The sequence below is a fragment of the Carassius auratus genome, chromosome 19, assembly GCF_003368295.1.
Source record: "Carassius auratus strain Wakin chromosome 19, ASM336829v1, whole genome shotgun sequence".
Taxonomy (NCBI): Eukaryota; Metazoa; Chordata; class Actinopteri; order Cypriniformes; family Cyprinidae; genus Carassius; species Carassius auratus.
The window spans coordinates 27,562,019-27,578,728 of record NC_039261.1 but is presented as its reverse complement, the minus strand read 5'-3'; the positions used below and the strand labels follow the sequence as shown (position 1 = coordinate 27,578,728).

Here is a 16,710-nt window from a genome sequence, read left to right as displayed (position 1 = left end):
TTAACTTACAAATGAGGACAATGGAAGCAATCAAAAACAACAAAAGAGCAATGATATATAAGTGCTATAACAAGTCTCAGTTAGCTTAAACGCAGAACACGTAGCAAGGGCTTCTAAATAACATAATAATATAAACATAAAAAGAAAACAGATAGAATAGAAAAGAATAGAGCAAGCTAGTGTTAGAGGTCTTTTTTATTCTTTCCAAACAACACCAAAGCAATGCTGAAATAGGTTTTCTAGATTTATTTCTTAATGTATTAGTGAGTCCATTTAGGTTTGGACCAACTGTGTTTCCCTCCAGCTTCAACAGTGTGATACTGAGAGCATTTATGAACCAATATCTTATTTTCTTTTTCTGTCTTCTCCCATTTTAATGCTCACAACAGATGGATCTGAATAAAAAGAAATTATCTTTGTCTACAAAAATTTAATGAACATCGATTGAATAAAATATTGAGAACTAAAGTCTTTCTGTAAACGTTAAATAGATACTGACATTTAAGAGTTATCTTAAGCTAATATACCGTAACAACATTTGTTGTGTATAATCTTAATGTATTACCGTAGTAGGCTTGTATTAAATGACAGACGTCATGCACCTTTTCTGCGCTACGAATACTCAGATATGTTACTATCATTATTTTATCAAATTTCACTCATTTAAATGCCATGGCTAACTGCCAACATGTTTCACCAATCCAGTTCTCAGTTTCTGACAGGTGAAACCTTTTTTTCTTTCTTTCACAAATACATCCTCAAAATCAGTCTGACCATGGTGGATGTGAATATCCTACATTTAATTGTACTTTTAGGTGTATTTTTGGAACATAGAATGGATTCAGTAACTGAACATAAAAATAAAATGTTATCCTTAAGTTATAAATAAGACTAAAAGATTATTTTAGTACATTTTACAAGACATTATTTTTTTCAGTGTTAGAATTTGGGGGATCATCTATTAGTAATAAAATCTGGTTTATCTGTTTTGTTATTTGTAACAGATTGTAAACTGCTCAGTTGTTGGACAATCAAGTCTTTTTCTCTTCATGTATATGTATATGACTGCTACTGCTCATTTTGATTTGGGAGTTTGTATTTTTTGTGAAATTTATTTCAACATATATTTTATTTAGGTAAATGCAACACAATTTTAGATAATCTTCTTACACCCAGTGTTTGTTGTAATCTGTTTGTTATGAAGAAAAGATTAGAAAATTGACCATGTGTTATCCAGTTAAGACATTTGTGCAGGTTTTGCACATCGCTGATGCAGTTAGATGCTTTGCGAAATAATGTAGGCCTACTTCAGTTGCTATATAGTTTGCATAGCAAGAGAACTGCTATATGTATTGTGTGAAGTTTCACCTCTTGAGTTTTTGTGAAACTAGAGATGGATATCTATGTCATAAAATGAATACTGGAGGTCAAAAAACTGAGAGCAAGGAATGGTTTTGATATTGCAAACACCAGTTCTCTTTTATGTAATTTGTTCCCTGCAGGTTGAAATCACTGTCCAGGGGGAAGGCGGGGATGTCTCTTGGTTGAAAACTCTGCAAAGCAGGGAGGGATCATATATCTTCTGCATCCTGTGCACTTATATGAGGTATGTGTTTTATATCATTATTCTCGGTTAGATGTGTGTGTGTTCAGCAAATCATTGGTCAAATGGCATGTCTCACTGTTCCTCAGCAACCTGTTACAGACCATCTTGTAGAGAATCAACATCAAACATTCCAGTTAATTAAAGAATGTTTTTATAACACCTCGACCTCATTAAGCATTGTATGCGGAGTGCATTTGCAGGAGAATGACTGGAGAAACCTCTTGTGAAACATATATAAATAATAACACAATGTCACAAGTGTCACATAATTTACTCTGACAGTTTACAAGCAGGCAAGTACAGATGCAAATGCATGAAGAGAATAGGAAATTCATAAAACTGGTGAACAAATCATCTCTCATAAACAGCTGTTGTTTGTGGGCTTCGTTAGTCTAAAACTGTGTAGTCTTTGTTCTTTACAGTTTCTTCTACAGAGTCTTCTACTGTTTCAAGCATGTAGTCATGGACTTGAGTCCTGTGAGAGAAATCAAATAAAGCAATTTGTTAGAAATTCAATGAAATTAATACATTATATATAAATTATATTTAAAATAAAATCACCCAAAATCATTTACAATTGATACCAGAAATATTCAAGTGTACCTTTCTTTTGGAAATGGTGATTCAGGTGTGCGTTTGTAGAGAGTCAATGCACGGAAAGGGTCTAAAGGAAATATGTTCCTCCTCCCAAACCTTTGCGGTAGGGTGGCTGAGAGTCCAGTCCCTGAGCGCGCACACATTGTGCAGGACCGGCCGAAGCGCTGAGGGAGGTTGATATTGGATTTAGCGCGTTCCCTTGGGGTATTCTCTGTATCCCGCCCGAAGCGAAGGGGGAGGTTGGCATGCAGGTGTGTTGGTTTGGTTATTTTGGGGTGAAGTCGCAGGATGGTGGGAGAGCTCACACGGCCGCTGGTTGGAGCTACATTAAGAGTGAAGTCTTCTATCTCCAGACTCCGGGGAATCTCTTGAGCATTCTTTGACAACAACAACGTAGCAGAAGAAATCAGTGGACAGTGCTGATACTAGTCACTGATGTCACTTTTTCGTTCACTGTTTTTCAAATGTACAATTATTATAGTTTTTTTATTATGTTTTTATTTCCTCATTTACACTTTCAAATTAAAAGCAGAAGTATAGACGATACTTACAGTAACTGGACCTATTTCTTTACATTTCTTATAACTTTGCATTCTTATCACTCTACATTCAACTTAATTAAAAAAAAGATTATTCTATAATATGATATATGAAGCCTTAGTAGATCAAAGATAAAGAAAACAACAATAACAATCATCATCATCATCATCATCATTTTAATTAAAAAAATTATATTATTTTATGACGGTGCCACCCCATGTAATGACGTTTTTTTAATCCTATTTGATATGAAGACTTATATCAAAGTCTATTATGTATTGGGCAAATTACTTTATCCACAATTCCACACATACTGTTTATTTCAACCCAAAAATAGTAAAGGAAGTAAAGAAAAAGAAAGAGTGTTAAGCACTTACCTCAAGAAACTGTCCCCATGTAAATCTATCAGGATCACTGTCATCAGGAAGTGGCCACCTGAGAGCCGTCACCTCCCTCAGCATGAAGCTGCTCAGGGTGCCGAGGGCTAAAAAGACAAGAGTGAAGTAGGACATCTTACAATCGTTCACTGAAGTCCAAGCACAACGCAGGGGTTTTATATATTTGGCCATGTGCAAATAAACATACTGACAAAGACATTCCTTATGATGCACTCACAGCATTGCATACTTAATATATTAATACACAGCACCCATGCACCTTCATTCATTCACTAATGACCTTCTTGAGTGTTTCATAGCAACAGAGCGACAGGTCCAACTGAAAGAGGAGCAGAAGTCCTTACCAAAGTGCCTAAGGTTTCTTAAGACGGCCTGTAAGATGAAGATTATTGTGGACTAAGTGGACTTCACTATGATTTGATACCTAAACCCTTAATTAATGGCTTGTCTTGCATTACTGAGAAATTATTAGATGGATATATACATATTTTTCCCCTAATTGTAGTCTTTTAAAGAGAGAAGAAGCAGGGAAAGGCCAGCCAATGAGCACTTAAAATAATCTCCAGGAAATGTGCACCCTATGCCATCCTATATGAGCAGTCGATAAAATACATTCACATGCTGAACAAAACCTTTGGACTTGCTCCAAATTAACCAGAGACGCATTCCATTTGACAATAGTTCAAACCAGTTCATTGTGCAGCTCACCGAGACCTCAATTACCAGAACATTCAGGCTGGATCAAGTAAAAATTGTCTGTTTTTATTTTCAAGTAAAAGATGCATGACACATGAGGATGAATAGGAAACTGAGTCACACTGGTATTTTATCAATGGTCTGGTATTTTATTCCATCAAAGAATATTTACTAATTGCCATCACTGTCATGCAGATCAATGGCAGTAACGGGTGGCATATTAATAATTTAATCAGTGCTGTTTGGGAACAGTCATTAATGATGTGTAGTTTATTAGCTGTCTTAATCATCATCATTATATAACTGAAACATATACATATGTAAATATGATTATATAAAATGTAAATATAAAAAAGACATTCCACGAATGCTGTTTCAGATTTTTGAATAGGGCATTTTAGAGATTCCAACTTAAAAATGAAAACGTCTCCGACTTAAAACGCACATTAGCCTAATGATCATTGGCTATAATTAGCTGTAGATGTGCACATCACATGTATGATGTCTATTATCAGAATGCTCATATATTCTATATGAGTGAGTGCATCATAAGTAATGTATTTAAATAAATAGGTCATAAATGCGTGAATTAGGTGGTGATATCTTTGAACCCTAAATGTTAATATTCTAATAAAAACATCTTGTCAAGTGTTTCGAAATTTATGTTAAACAATAATATATCATCTTATCGATAGACAACATTTCGGTCAATAAATATTGTATCCAGCAGGGGGCAGTGCAACATTATAACATAAGTGAGAACACAAAACTGTCTCATTGCAAACTGTCAATTCGGATTGCATTATGATTAAGAGATAAATCATATTTAAAAATGTAAATATACTATATGTTAGTTCATTGTAATTATAAAATGTCAATAATACATAGCTGCTGCTGTAAGTTTGTGCTGTGTATTGACACTAAGACAAACTATCGTTTCTATACAATACGCAAAATGAATGAAAAACATTCTTTCCGGAACTAAGCTTTACTCATTCATTTCTCTCTAATGGATACAACTATTGCAGGGCGTGCAGTGGTTTTGTTTTTCACACCAGTGTGCCATTTACCAGCTATTAAAATAATAAAGTGGATGTTTTATTTAGATGGTTAGAGGATGGAGACCAAAATGTGTATGCTTACAGTTTATTCAGACTTCAAAAGTTCCTTTGTATTTTTTCCCATCCTGTCAGCTCTAACCGATCAAAGACCTGAACAAACATCCACCCTAGACACTCAGACAAGGGTGTCGACCTTAGGGTCGTCCAATCAAATGTCTGCCGAGGTCAGCATGTTTCTGCCAATCAGGAATGAAGCGAAGGTGCTGATGAAGGATCAGGAAGCTTACAAAATGGTCCTTAATGACAGAGCAGGGGTGTGTTCACACGTGTATTAGCATGCTACCTGCTATATGCTATGGCTTTATCTGAAACAAGCATCTGTAACTTTAAACTTCAGGGCTCTGCAATCATGCAGTATGTATAGAAAACGTATAAAAGAGAGAGAAAGAGAGCGATAGTGTGGCTCCACCCACATGGGGTCTTGAACTTTGACCTCTTGTCTCCTCTCTCGGCAGATTCCTAAGATGTGGGGTCGAGGCCTGGCATGATGGCCAGAGTAAAGTGCAGTCAGTGTGGGAGGAGTGGGTGACCGTTAACCTTTCAACGAAACTGAACTTTGACCTCTACGCTTTGCCTGAAGGTGACGGCCTGAGCAACCTCCACTGTTAAAACTGGACATAAATATACTATCGTCGACATTCGCAGCCTCTCACAAAATTAAATTCAATATGCACGTTAATTTTACTAAAGATGTACAGATAACTCCTTTCTATATTGTTCAGGTGTTGGACACATTTATAATTATAAAGTGTTTTATGAATTTATGAACAATGGAATGGTAGGCCTAAAAATAATATTTCATGGAAATATGATTAAAAGACTAAGGAAAAAAAGAGGTTAGCCTGCTACTTGATTAAAGTGCTGCATGTGTCAAACAAACACACGGATGAAGATAAGCAGTACTCAACGCTGAACTGCTCTTAGTGTCAGTAGACTGTAAAAAAACCATGAGAGACATTTGATAACGGAGATGCAAACTGTCCATGAAGCTGAGATGTAATTAGAACTCTTGCTGACTGATGACAGATGCATGAAAAGAGAACATCCTAAATGATTAACAGCTCATGAGAGTAATAAATGGTTCAAGAGAGTGTAAAATTGTACAAAAAATGTTAGAATATTTTATAAGGCTTTAGAATTTTTTTTTAATTGTTTAATGTTGAAATTGTAATATCAATTTATTATTTTATTTTTAGATCTATATTTTTAAGAATATAGATAATAACTTAATAACTTATTTAATCCTTATATACACCATTCAGTCAGATTCTAATTTAAGAAATTAATACTTTAATTTTCTGTTGATCAAAGAATCCTGAACAAAAAATGCATTAAAAATTTTAACACACAGAAAAAAAGTAAATAGTAATATAAATATTAAGCATGTTAGAATGAAGGATATTGTGTGACAGTAAAGACTGCAGTAACGGCAGTAATATATATTAACATGGAAAATCAAAAGCATTAAACAATCTTACAGACCCCAAACTTTTAAAAAGTGGTGTGTATGTAAGCTTTTAAATTATGAGCAAAACAGATAAATCTTCTTTTACATTTTTTCTCCCACACACACACACACACGCATAATTTTAGAGGTACATCTGCCCTTAAGTCTCTAATTCTCTAAGATCCTCTAAATCTCAAATACTAAGTCTCCACTGTTATTATAACATTTCATTCTTGACAGCCAGACTTTCCATCGTCAGTTCCTCGTGCACTACACTGCCTAGACCAGAGCTCTAAATCAAATCCCATGGATCCCTATAGAAGTATGTGTTTGCTTGAGCTGTGCAGTCAACTGTCTATAGCATTTTCCCACTGTGTAGTGATAACATCAAGGTGTTGAAAAATACAATCTCAACTGTTGGCACCTGCCAAATGCTCGAATGAAAACCTCTGCTACTGTGTTGAAAATGATTGGGACTGAGTGAGGATCTAATTATAAAACAGATGAGACAAAATCTCTAATGCCAACTGACATTTTAAAGTGGCTCAGGCAAATAAAAATCTGGGAAAGAAACACTTGCTTGATTGAAATTTAATGGATGACTTAAACCTTTAACCGAAAGCAGCCAATACATGAATATAAGAGAAGCAAACCATGAAATGTCTGGGTGAGTCTAGTTATGCATAACTGTGTTTACACTGGTAAATTTGTGTGTAATATTTTTGTGTCAATTAGTTGGTGTTCATCCAAAAGCAGTTTCGCAGTCTACAAAATACTAAATGTAATTGCCAGGAACATTTAACTACACCAAAGATGTACAGATTGTCAGTCACCCTGGCAGTTTAGCACATCTGGAGCCGACAGACAGATGAAAGTTTAGCAGATAGATCTCGTAAAAGTAAGATGAATGGCCTACATGCATGCAGTATCAACATTAATCACAACCAAATTACATACAACAAATGAGAGAAGGCAATCAGAAAGAAATGTTACAGTAAGGTTTAACATTAATTAAGGTAATAGCTAACATAAAATATTTTTTTTTACAACATTTATTATGTGTTGTTAATTTCTAACATTTATTAGATGTATAAATTAACATTATTAACATTATGAACAAACAAGATTTAACTATACAAGTTTAAATCAACATTAAATTCCAAAGAATGTTAAGAAATCATCAAACCTTGTTGTTAAATGCTAATATTAAATATTTTTTTGATATAAGTGTTTTTAAATAGAAAACATTTTTGTGCTTCAACTTGGCTTCCAATAGTTTAAATACAAGCTCTTTTCCATTTTGAGTTGGTTTAGAGAAAACAAATTCCCTTTCTTTCAGAGTAAGTCTTTGTCAAAAACTCCACCGATATCCAGGGAGGAAAGTGCATGTCCACAAACTCATATGATAAGAACTGTTGAAGCCGTGCCATTCATTTATTCTTGTTCAAAGAAGCAAATAAGAAGTCAGAGAGAACACACAAAGGAACATGTATACAGAACATTTACTGCGCAGGAGAATCACATAACAACACATTGGGGACTAAGAAGTCATGTGTGAGTGTGTATGTGTGCATTTAAGTGGAAAGGAGGAAATAGGCGAGAGACTGATAGAAAGAGTAAAAGAGAGAGAGAGAGAGCGGGAGGGATTTAGTTGCTGACAGGTATGACTGATGATATGTTGGGTCTACAGGCTGAAACAGTAGATGGTATCAAGGAAAACCAAGATTAAATCAGCTGGAACACACACTCACACACACACACACAAACACGCATTTGCCATTTACCGTCTTTGACTGCTTCTCTTTAGTGTTGACTGTATCTCATAACAAATCAAATCTGCAAGACACCAAAGGCTCGCAGATTTACATTCAGGTACCAGCTGTTGGAGGGCATTCATTAATAATGGGCTATTTCTTTACCTACATGGCCTTCAAACAGGCACACTTGAAATTTTCCCAACAGACTCGTTAGAATTCTCATGCTTTCTACTAATTGGTCATTTTGAACACTGATGTCATTGTGTAAAGAATGAGGTCACAATGATTGGTCTCTGAGAGAGGGCAAAAGAGACAGACAAGAGAAAGGGAGAAACAAAGAGAAAGACAGATAGGGCAATGAGAGAAAGAGACAGGCGTAGAAAGACAGACAAAAAGAAACAGAGTTAGGGCACAGAAAACACATAGGCTAATGGGACTGCTATACTTAAAATGTACTAATAATTATTAAACCATAGACTTGAGTTAATGTTCTTAAATTTAAGAGGTTAACAACCTTAACTGATCAGCACATGATGGACATGTTACCTATTTAACAACTGTTTTTTTTCTGTTTTTTTAAGCGTGCTGTTACAAGAAGAAAAAAAATCTGAATTAAAATAGAGCAACTGTGTTTTTCTCATATTTCACTCTAAAAAGTTTTTGTTGTGTCTCTTGATCGATTATACATCTTAATCATGCTCAATCATGAAAAAGTGTGGAAATCACGGTTCTGAGACGTACTACAAAAATAAGAAACATGTTTAATAGCCCAGTTAACGCATATGCTGCTGTCACTCTTGGAAATTTTTATTTCTTCCTCAGATGTGTGAAAGTTTCTGTGACTGTTTAATGAGGTAAGCAGTGAGGTGGTTTATGATTGGCTGTCTGCTGCTAAACAGCTCACCATAATATTCTAACACTGCATTGTTTCAAACTATATTACTTCAGCATAATTTCATAACCAAGTGTTAAAAGCAGTGCTAATCCTCTTTTTAACCTACAGATGTGAAACATTACTTAACCCAGTGTTAAAACTGGCCTTAGCCTGATGATTATAAAGATCTTAAGTTAGTGTAAAACATTTTGCAGACATTTCCACATTTGACAAATGGTTTTCTAAATATTTTAATTAGTCTATGCATATTAATCAAAACTGGAACATGCATCATGACTACTCACACACACTCACATACAAAGCCTATGGTCTCTGTATCTTATTTCTCTATTATCCAAGCTCTTTTTCATGCCACCTTTATGAGAAGTAGCATCACGTCTGCACATTTTGTTTTTCTGAAGTTCTCATTTCCAGGATGTTTGTGGTTGGTCCTGAGTACCCTGAAAGCCACACAGAGAGACAAAGGCACTACCCATATCAGTCTCTCTCCTCCATCACGCCTGATTCTCTCTCTTCCCCTTGGTTTCTCTGTCTTAGCACATGATGAAAGACAAGGCTGACGCAAATGAAAGAAAGCAGGATTCGTTTTCCTCCTTTCAACAAATCTTCTGTTGGAGCTGTCAGAGTGGAAGCGCTCACACTTCACCAACCACTGGTCTCTCGCTGCCTCTCTCTCTTTTTATTCACATCCGCACACAAACAAACACAATAGCACGGAAAAGGGTTTTTTCTTTTCTATACACACTTGATTTCTGTACTGATCTAGGTTGGAAAGTACTGTTCTTTTCTTGATTTTTCATGATTGCGTGCCTCGCTCACTTTCATAGGTGTTGTGGGAAGCCATTTACAGAAGTGAAGACTTCTGGGAAAACAGACGAATTGCAACAAGGAATCGCTATATTTTAATGTCGCTGTCACAATGGCAAGGTGTGTGCGTGACTGTGGCCGAGAGAGCATGAAGGAAAGCTGCTGTCAGAAGCCCAAAACCCCATGGTCTCATTTTAACTAGAACCAAGTGACGCGTACCATCTTGCGTGTGACTGCTCATTTCCTTCCCTGCTTTGAATGCAAGCGTATGTATACACATTCATCTGAGTGGAAATGGCAGCTCTCCCTCTCAAACATGGCAGCTTTCGGCGGGAGGGTTATGAGTGAAATCAGTCGAAGTTGTTGCTAATTGTCCCCACCGACGAGACGCATGCGGACATCGAAAATACAACCTTCACCTGGGATCCATCAAACCTAAACTGAGGGGGTTGCAAACTAATGGCTTCCAGATTCTCCGTGTGTGAGAAGAATAATTGAAATGGTCACATTAGCTCTGATTCTGTCAGGCATTTCTTTGGCAGTCCCTCTGAAGGACCCCACCCCTCTATGCCAATAAAAACTATATTTGAGAACAAATCCCTTCTTTTCTTTTTGAAGCAACAAAGAAAGAAAATTAAAAGTCAAATAAAGAAGATGCAAAACGAAGAGGTATAGATATGCAATGAGCTGGAGAGCGAAGGAAAGCTCCATGTGATGTCATGGCTCATTTTGCCGCCGCACTCAGTCACCGGAGCCCAGGAGCCGCGTTTTGATCTTCATCATCTTCATTCATTTTTTATTTCCATATTGATGACAAAAACCGCTTACTGTGAAATTGAAGTGCGAGAATGTACGATCAGTGCACAAACGTTTGGTCCCAAATTGCGTGTGTCTGTGTGTGTGCGTACCTGCGCGGTCGGCAGCGAATGTTGGATGGAGATCGTATGAGCCAGCGGGAAGCCTTCTGGGTAATTTAAACATTCGACAAGCCTAAAATGGCCTGTCACAAACTGTAAGGGAGGGGGTGTTGGTTTGAAGACCAGCAGGAGAGAAGTGTTCTGGTTCTTTTCAACAGTTATATTCCGGGCGTTTTCATGTAGGAAATCATGTAGTTTAGTATAATTTGGCCTAATGAGGGTATTTAAGATTAGAAATTAATCCATATTGTTTTGACACTCCATATTTGGATAGCAGACTCTGATTATTGATTAATGATTAGTGTGTGGTCAGGCATATTGTTGCCTATATGTTAGTGACTTTGCAATGACGAGGGGAAGTAGAAATCAGCATGCTCGACTGTTTAATAAGACATGCATGCTGCCAGTGGCCGTATATGAATCAGAATGTGTCTCAGGCTGTGAATCTGCGTACATGGATCTTATATTTCCCCCCTTTCAAATAAATTAGGCATCTCAAATGAGAGAAATGAGGCTTGGCATTGCCGTCATGGTAACCAGGGCCTACTGTTGTTCCTGAGGTAATGTGAGGTGCCGTCTGTGCCAGATGGATGATGTTGATAAATGCTGCGGATTGGGAACAGGAAAAGCATGGGAAATGTCGAAATCAAAGAGATTTGGGGTTTCTCAGGGTCTCAGGAGAAGGACTGCCAATGTTTGTGGGGTTTTTTGGAGTTTGTGTGTGGTTTTCTTGCTGACAGGGATTACGTCTAAATCTAGCTTTGAACTGCTTTAAATTGAAGTTAGAAGTTAATTTTTCATGGGTGAAAAAGTTTATCCTTATCTTAGGTTTTCATCTGTTTTTCTTAGTATACACAGTATGTTTATGAATCTGTGTGTTGTGTATTTTTTGAGTTCTGTAAATGTAACCCAGCCCTCGTAGTTTAGACTTGATCAGATATTTTCTTTGTGTGTATTCCTGTATTTGATTTGGGTTCTGCATGTGTTTGAGTGCATGTGTGTGCGTGTGTATTCCCGTCACTGATTGCTGTTTGTTTTATTTGCTTTGCTCCTTTAATCAGTGCTGAGGCCCCTGCAGTGAGCGGAAGGAAACCCCATCAGCCGAGCCCAATCTCCTAAGGAATAACAAAGCTACTCATCCGACCCTGTGGCTGTGCTTGTGAGACATAAGCATTACCATCTTATTTTGTCATTATATGTTACATTCGTAAAACTTGCATTTAAATGTCATTACTAGTTCAAAAGTTTGAGGCTAGTAACATTTCTCTTATTTTCACCAGAGCTGTTTATTTGAGCAACAATATACACTTTTCTACTAATATATTTTGAAATATATTATAAATGTAAAGTTTTTAAATATTCAGCAGCCATTAGTTCATTCTTTAGCATCACATGATCATTCAGAAATCATTCTAATATGCTGATTTGGTGTTCAAGAAACATTATCTTCTTACGGTATGTTGTAAACCTAATAATATGATACAACCTATAGACAGAACCTATTGATTAATCAGTTCAAAAGAACAGCACTTATTTGAAACTTCTATTGCAATCAATGTAAAAGTCTTTACTGTCACTTTCAGTTTAATTTATAACTTATTTTTAAAAAATCTTACTGACCCCAATTTATTTTTCTTATTTTATATCTATTTATTAATTATTTTAATTTTTTGCAAAACTAAAACTTTGAGAAATACTCAACATTAGAGAATAATTATTGTTTATTTACAGGAGGACATTTTTTTACGATGATAAAAGTAAGCTTTAATATGAAGCAAATACTTCGCAGCTTTGTTTAAATTTGGGTGTGTATGTGTGTGTGTACATTTACACATACACACACACACACACACACACACACACACACACACACACACACATATAAAAAAAATTGTTATAAGTGCAAAAATAATACTAGTTTAAAAATAATATGAACAAAAATTATCAGTATGGAAGAGGGTGTGTGTGTGTGTGTGTGTGTGTCTGCTGCATTACTCGAATAAATCGTGAAAGTTTGTGCTGCTTTATAATTGTTCCCACCTGCAATATCAAGATATAGAGTGAGGGCAAAAAAGGTGAGTGGCCAAAATCACTCCTCTTGTCAGATCAAATGAACTTTCTCATGACTCCCACTTTCTCCAGCTGCTCTTTGATAATCAGGAAAGATTTCTGAGCAGCCTCATGTCCTCATGGCCGGCTGGTTCTTCGCTGAGTGCATCAGGAGGTCAAATCTTTACTTTCTGTACAGTGTGTGTCTGTTTTTGATTAGTTAACTGATGTTCAGTATCACATGAATGCTTTTTTCTTGACTTGTGTTTGTTGGCCTTATCAAATTTAACATCTCACCTCATCAGTGTGTATGTGTGTGTGAAGGGCATAGGGTTTGCTTTAGCTATACTTAACTATAATTTGGGAACATAATTACTCTCAATCTGCCAAGGTTAAAAAAGGTTAAAATTATTTGTGTTTTGTAATATTTTCTTTTAATAGTTGGGTAGGGTAAGGCAAAATGCAGGATTTAAGAACTGCATTTCAATTCATGACAATTCATGAAATTTGAATTGAATTAGCCACACATTACATGAAAATGAATTTCAGTCTAAGCAGTAATGACAGTTAAACACGGCATTCTGAAAAATTAAGTGTTGTTCCACCCTGGTAACTAAAATGAAAGTATTTCATTTAAAAGTTTTAAATAAATCATTGAATACATTGATACAACCAGAATGCATCAAATTGATTGACAGTGACAGGAAAGACATTTAAAGATTTGTATTGATTTTCAGATTCCACAAAAATATTAAGAAGCACAAATGTTTTCAACATTCATCAATATATATATATATATATATATATATATATATATATATATATATATATATATATATATATATATATATATATATATATATATATATATATATATATACAAATCAGCACATTGGAATGATTTCTAAAGAAGCATGTGACACTTAAGAATGGATATAGAATATATCAAAATAGAAAAGTTATTTAAAATAATATTTAATGGGAGTGCAGTATACAAGTGGGAGTGTTTGAACATATATATATATATATATATATATATATATATATATATATATATATATTATTAAAACAATAATAATACAAACAAAAATAATACTAGAATGCAAACAATAATACAAATACTTTAGCTTTCTATCATAAGACCTTTATAACATACAGATTTCAAAACTTATCTCAAGCCAATATTCAAAGTTTGCATGAACTTCCTTGTCCTTTTCATGCATCAAAAAAGCCCAAATTTGGGGTAATTTAAAGCAGCCCTCACTGTTTAACAGGATTATTCTAAAAATCTGCTATGTGATGTTTTATTTTAAATTGTAATAATGCTAAAAGGTTTGTGAGAGGGTTGTGTTAAGGAGTACAATTTGAATATATCCAGTGTCATTACTTACTATCAGGTCCACCAAAGCAGCTTCAAACGTTTGTGTGTGTACGAAGTGTGTTTGTGATCTGAGACCAGAATGTGGTTTCTTATCAGTTTTTAAGATTATCACTCAAACACAAATTAAACATAATTAAGCTAATTAGCCTTATTTAAAGTCCATTATAGCAGTTTAGTGCAAAAGATTGTATTATGTTTGATTGTATTATTAAGTCATTATGCCGCAACTCAGTTTGACACTTTCTTTCTTTCAATAAAACATACTTATATATGTTATTGTGAAATTGTTGTCTTTATCCCCATAAAATATTGTACTAATGTGAAATGCACTCAGAGACATATTTATAAATGCTAAGGGAAGTTATATGCAAAATGATTCCTGTGCCAGAGTAAATATATATTTCAACCATAGTACAGGCATATGTACACATGTACACATGCACACTCTAAGCCATTCAAACATGAAAGACGTTATGTGCTACACAGTATGTGAGTTTTGGACTGACTGATGTTATTCTGTTAAACCACTGATCTGTCTATCAACCTCTCACCCTGGCGGCCGGTCAACTGTTCCGCCTTACACTTTCACTGTTCTGCTCTGATTTTTTCATCAAAGTGACCATTATATTCTCCAGCATATCTCTGTCATCAGCAGAAATAACCAGTGTTTTTCTTTGAGTAATATGCAATCAAGTCTTATTTGAATCTTTTGAGTGGGTGTTATCATGGAGTGAGTCGTATTTATGTTTCCATTCGCATTTCTGCCAAAGTAAAGACAGTAGTACGGCTCTCCTTTAGATATTTATTATGCACATCTAACAGAAATCCAGAAATAAAACAGTTCCCCGCATTTCTCTCTTAATCAACTCGAAACTGTAGAAAATCTTAAAGCACGGTCCTATATCCACCGTCATGAACCACAAAATGATATTTTCATTTTCTCCAATGCGTGACATTGATGTGAATCAGTGACTTCAGCTTTTGTTGACGGAGGTTTTGCATCTGTTTTAAATCAGTTTGAGGTTTTCTTGTTTTTCAGCATTGGTACAAGGAAATAAGTCATTCAAATAGTCACGCAAGAGGTCAGTGCTTTGCTTTTTTGTTTAAAAATAGGGTAAATGAAATAGTGGAAGGTGCCAGGCGTTGATCGGCGGTTTCGATTAGATAGTTCAGATGTAACGGTTGTCTGAAAACACTGAGCTTGCTTGTGCGAGAATAGCAGTATATACCACTGATGAATGATGTTTAGTTGTTTCTCGGTTGCTTACCAATGACATTCTCTGTAATTAAGCTATGATTCAAAAGTTTGAGGTTGGTAAGACTTTTAATGTTTCTTGAAATAAGTCTTCTTTATATGCTCACCCAGGCTGAAATTTATTCAAAATATTTGTAATAGCATACAATTAAAAGTAAGTGTTTTCTGACTTTATTTGTATTTTTCTTAATATATATTATTAATATATTTAATATTAATATATTTTCAGGATCCTTGGATAAAATTGAAATCTTTGGTAGCATTTTAAACATCTTTACATTCACTTTTGATCAATTTAATGAATCATTGCAAAATAAAAGTAGGAATTACTTTAAAAAAAAAATCTTACTGACCACAAACTTTTGAGCATCAGCCTTTTCCCCTCTGTTTATGCTGTTTCTTCATCTCTAACCAATCGTTTTTGACTCTAGGTCAAAAAAGTCCCTGTTTTGATAGCAAGGTAAAAGGAGGTTTGGTGTTAGAAAACTAGATTTGTAAATAAACCTGATTGCTCAAACCTCTTAGTGCTAGAAACCCTAAACCGCTAACGTCATCAGCACATAAGCATCCTTCACCACACACTCTCTCTCTCTCTCTCTCTCACACACACAGGCACACACACACACACACACACAAAACTAATGTCTCTTTTTATTCAAAATCACAGCCTCACACTCCATACGCACTGACACTCAATATTAGATAATAATGGGTTTTTATACTCTTCTCATATATAAAAGTTTTTAGTTGACTCTGACTTAGACAAAATCTTTTTGCTGTATTCTCTCGTAATGTCAGAACTTCTGCTTCTATTTCTTTGTTTCTATGTTGAAAAACAATTTGGACGTTATTTTAATGTATTTATTTTAAAAAGACAAATCAAATTCAAACAAAACATGTTGGATAATGCACAGATATGCAGATAGGCTTGAGATATACATAGAAAACGTGGCTAAAAGCAGAAAGAGACGGAAAGCATTGTGCTCTGAGAAGAGAGAGCCAAATGAGTGTGGGGGAACAAGAGATTAAACTACTTGATGAGAGGTTAGTCTCTCGGTCAGTCAGCAACCCTTAAACAGAGCAGGGACGGTGAACCCTCATTGGTGTCACTCAGTCGTCAATCTAAGTGGCAGGTGAACCACAGGGGCCCGTGTTGCCGGGCGGAACTTGTCTTTCAACCACCCAGCAGCTGCTGGAACACAGCCCAGCTGCCCTGACCCTTTCTTTCCCTCTGCCACTTCCAC

The 16,710-nt window shown here is 35.5% G+C and overlaps 1 protein-coding gene across 2 annotated transcripts; it reads right to left on the bottom strand.

Annotated features, from left to right (window-relative positions):
• Positions 1-1,743: 1,743 nt before the first annotated feature.
• On the bottom strand, positions 1,744-15,986 carry LOC113120076 (uncharacterized). 2 transcript variants are annotated; one of them, XM_026289934.1, is made up of 4 exons: positions 15,820-15,986; positions 3,121-3,227; positions 2,210-2,580; positions 1,744-2,081 (listed from the first exon to the last, which is right to left on the bottom strand). In XM_026289934.1, the coding sequence occupies exons 2-4, from the start codon at positions 3,202-3,204 to the stop codon at positions 1,994-1,996; spliced, it is 543 nt and encodes a 180-aa protein (XP_026145719.1). In that variant the 5' UTR covers positions 3,205-3,227; positions 15,820-15,986; the 3' UTR covers positions 1,744-1,993. The 2 variants fall into 2 exon arrangements, with proteins under 2 accessions (XP_026145719.1, XP_026145718.1); XM_026289933.1 differs by lacking the exon at positions 15,820-15,986 and having other exon boundaries at positions 3,121-3,527.
• Positions 15,987-16,710: the final 724 nt, after the last annotated feature.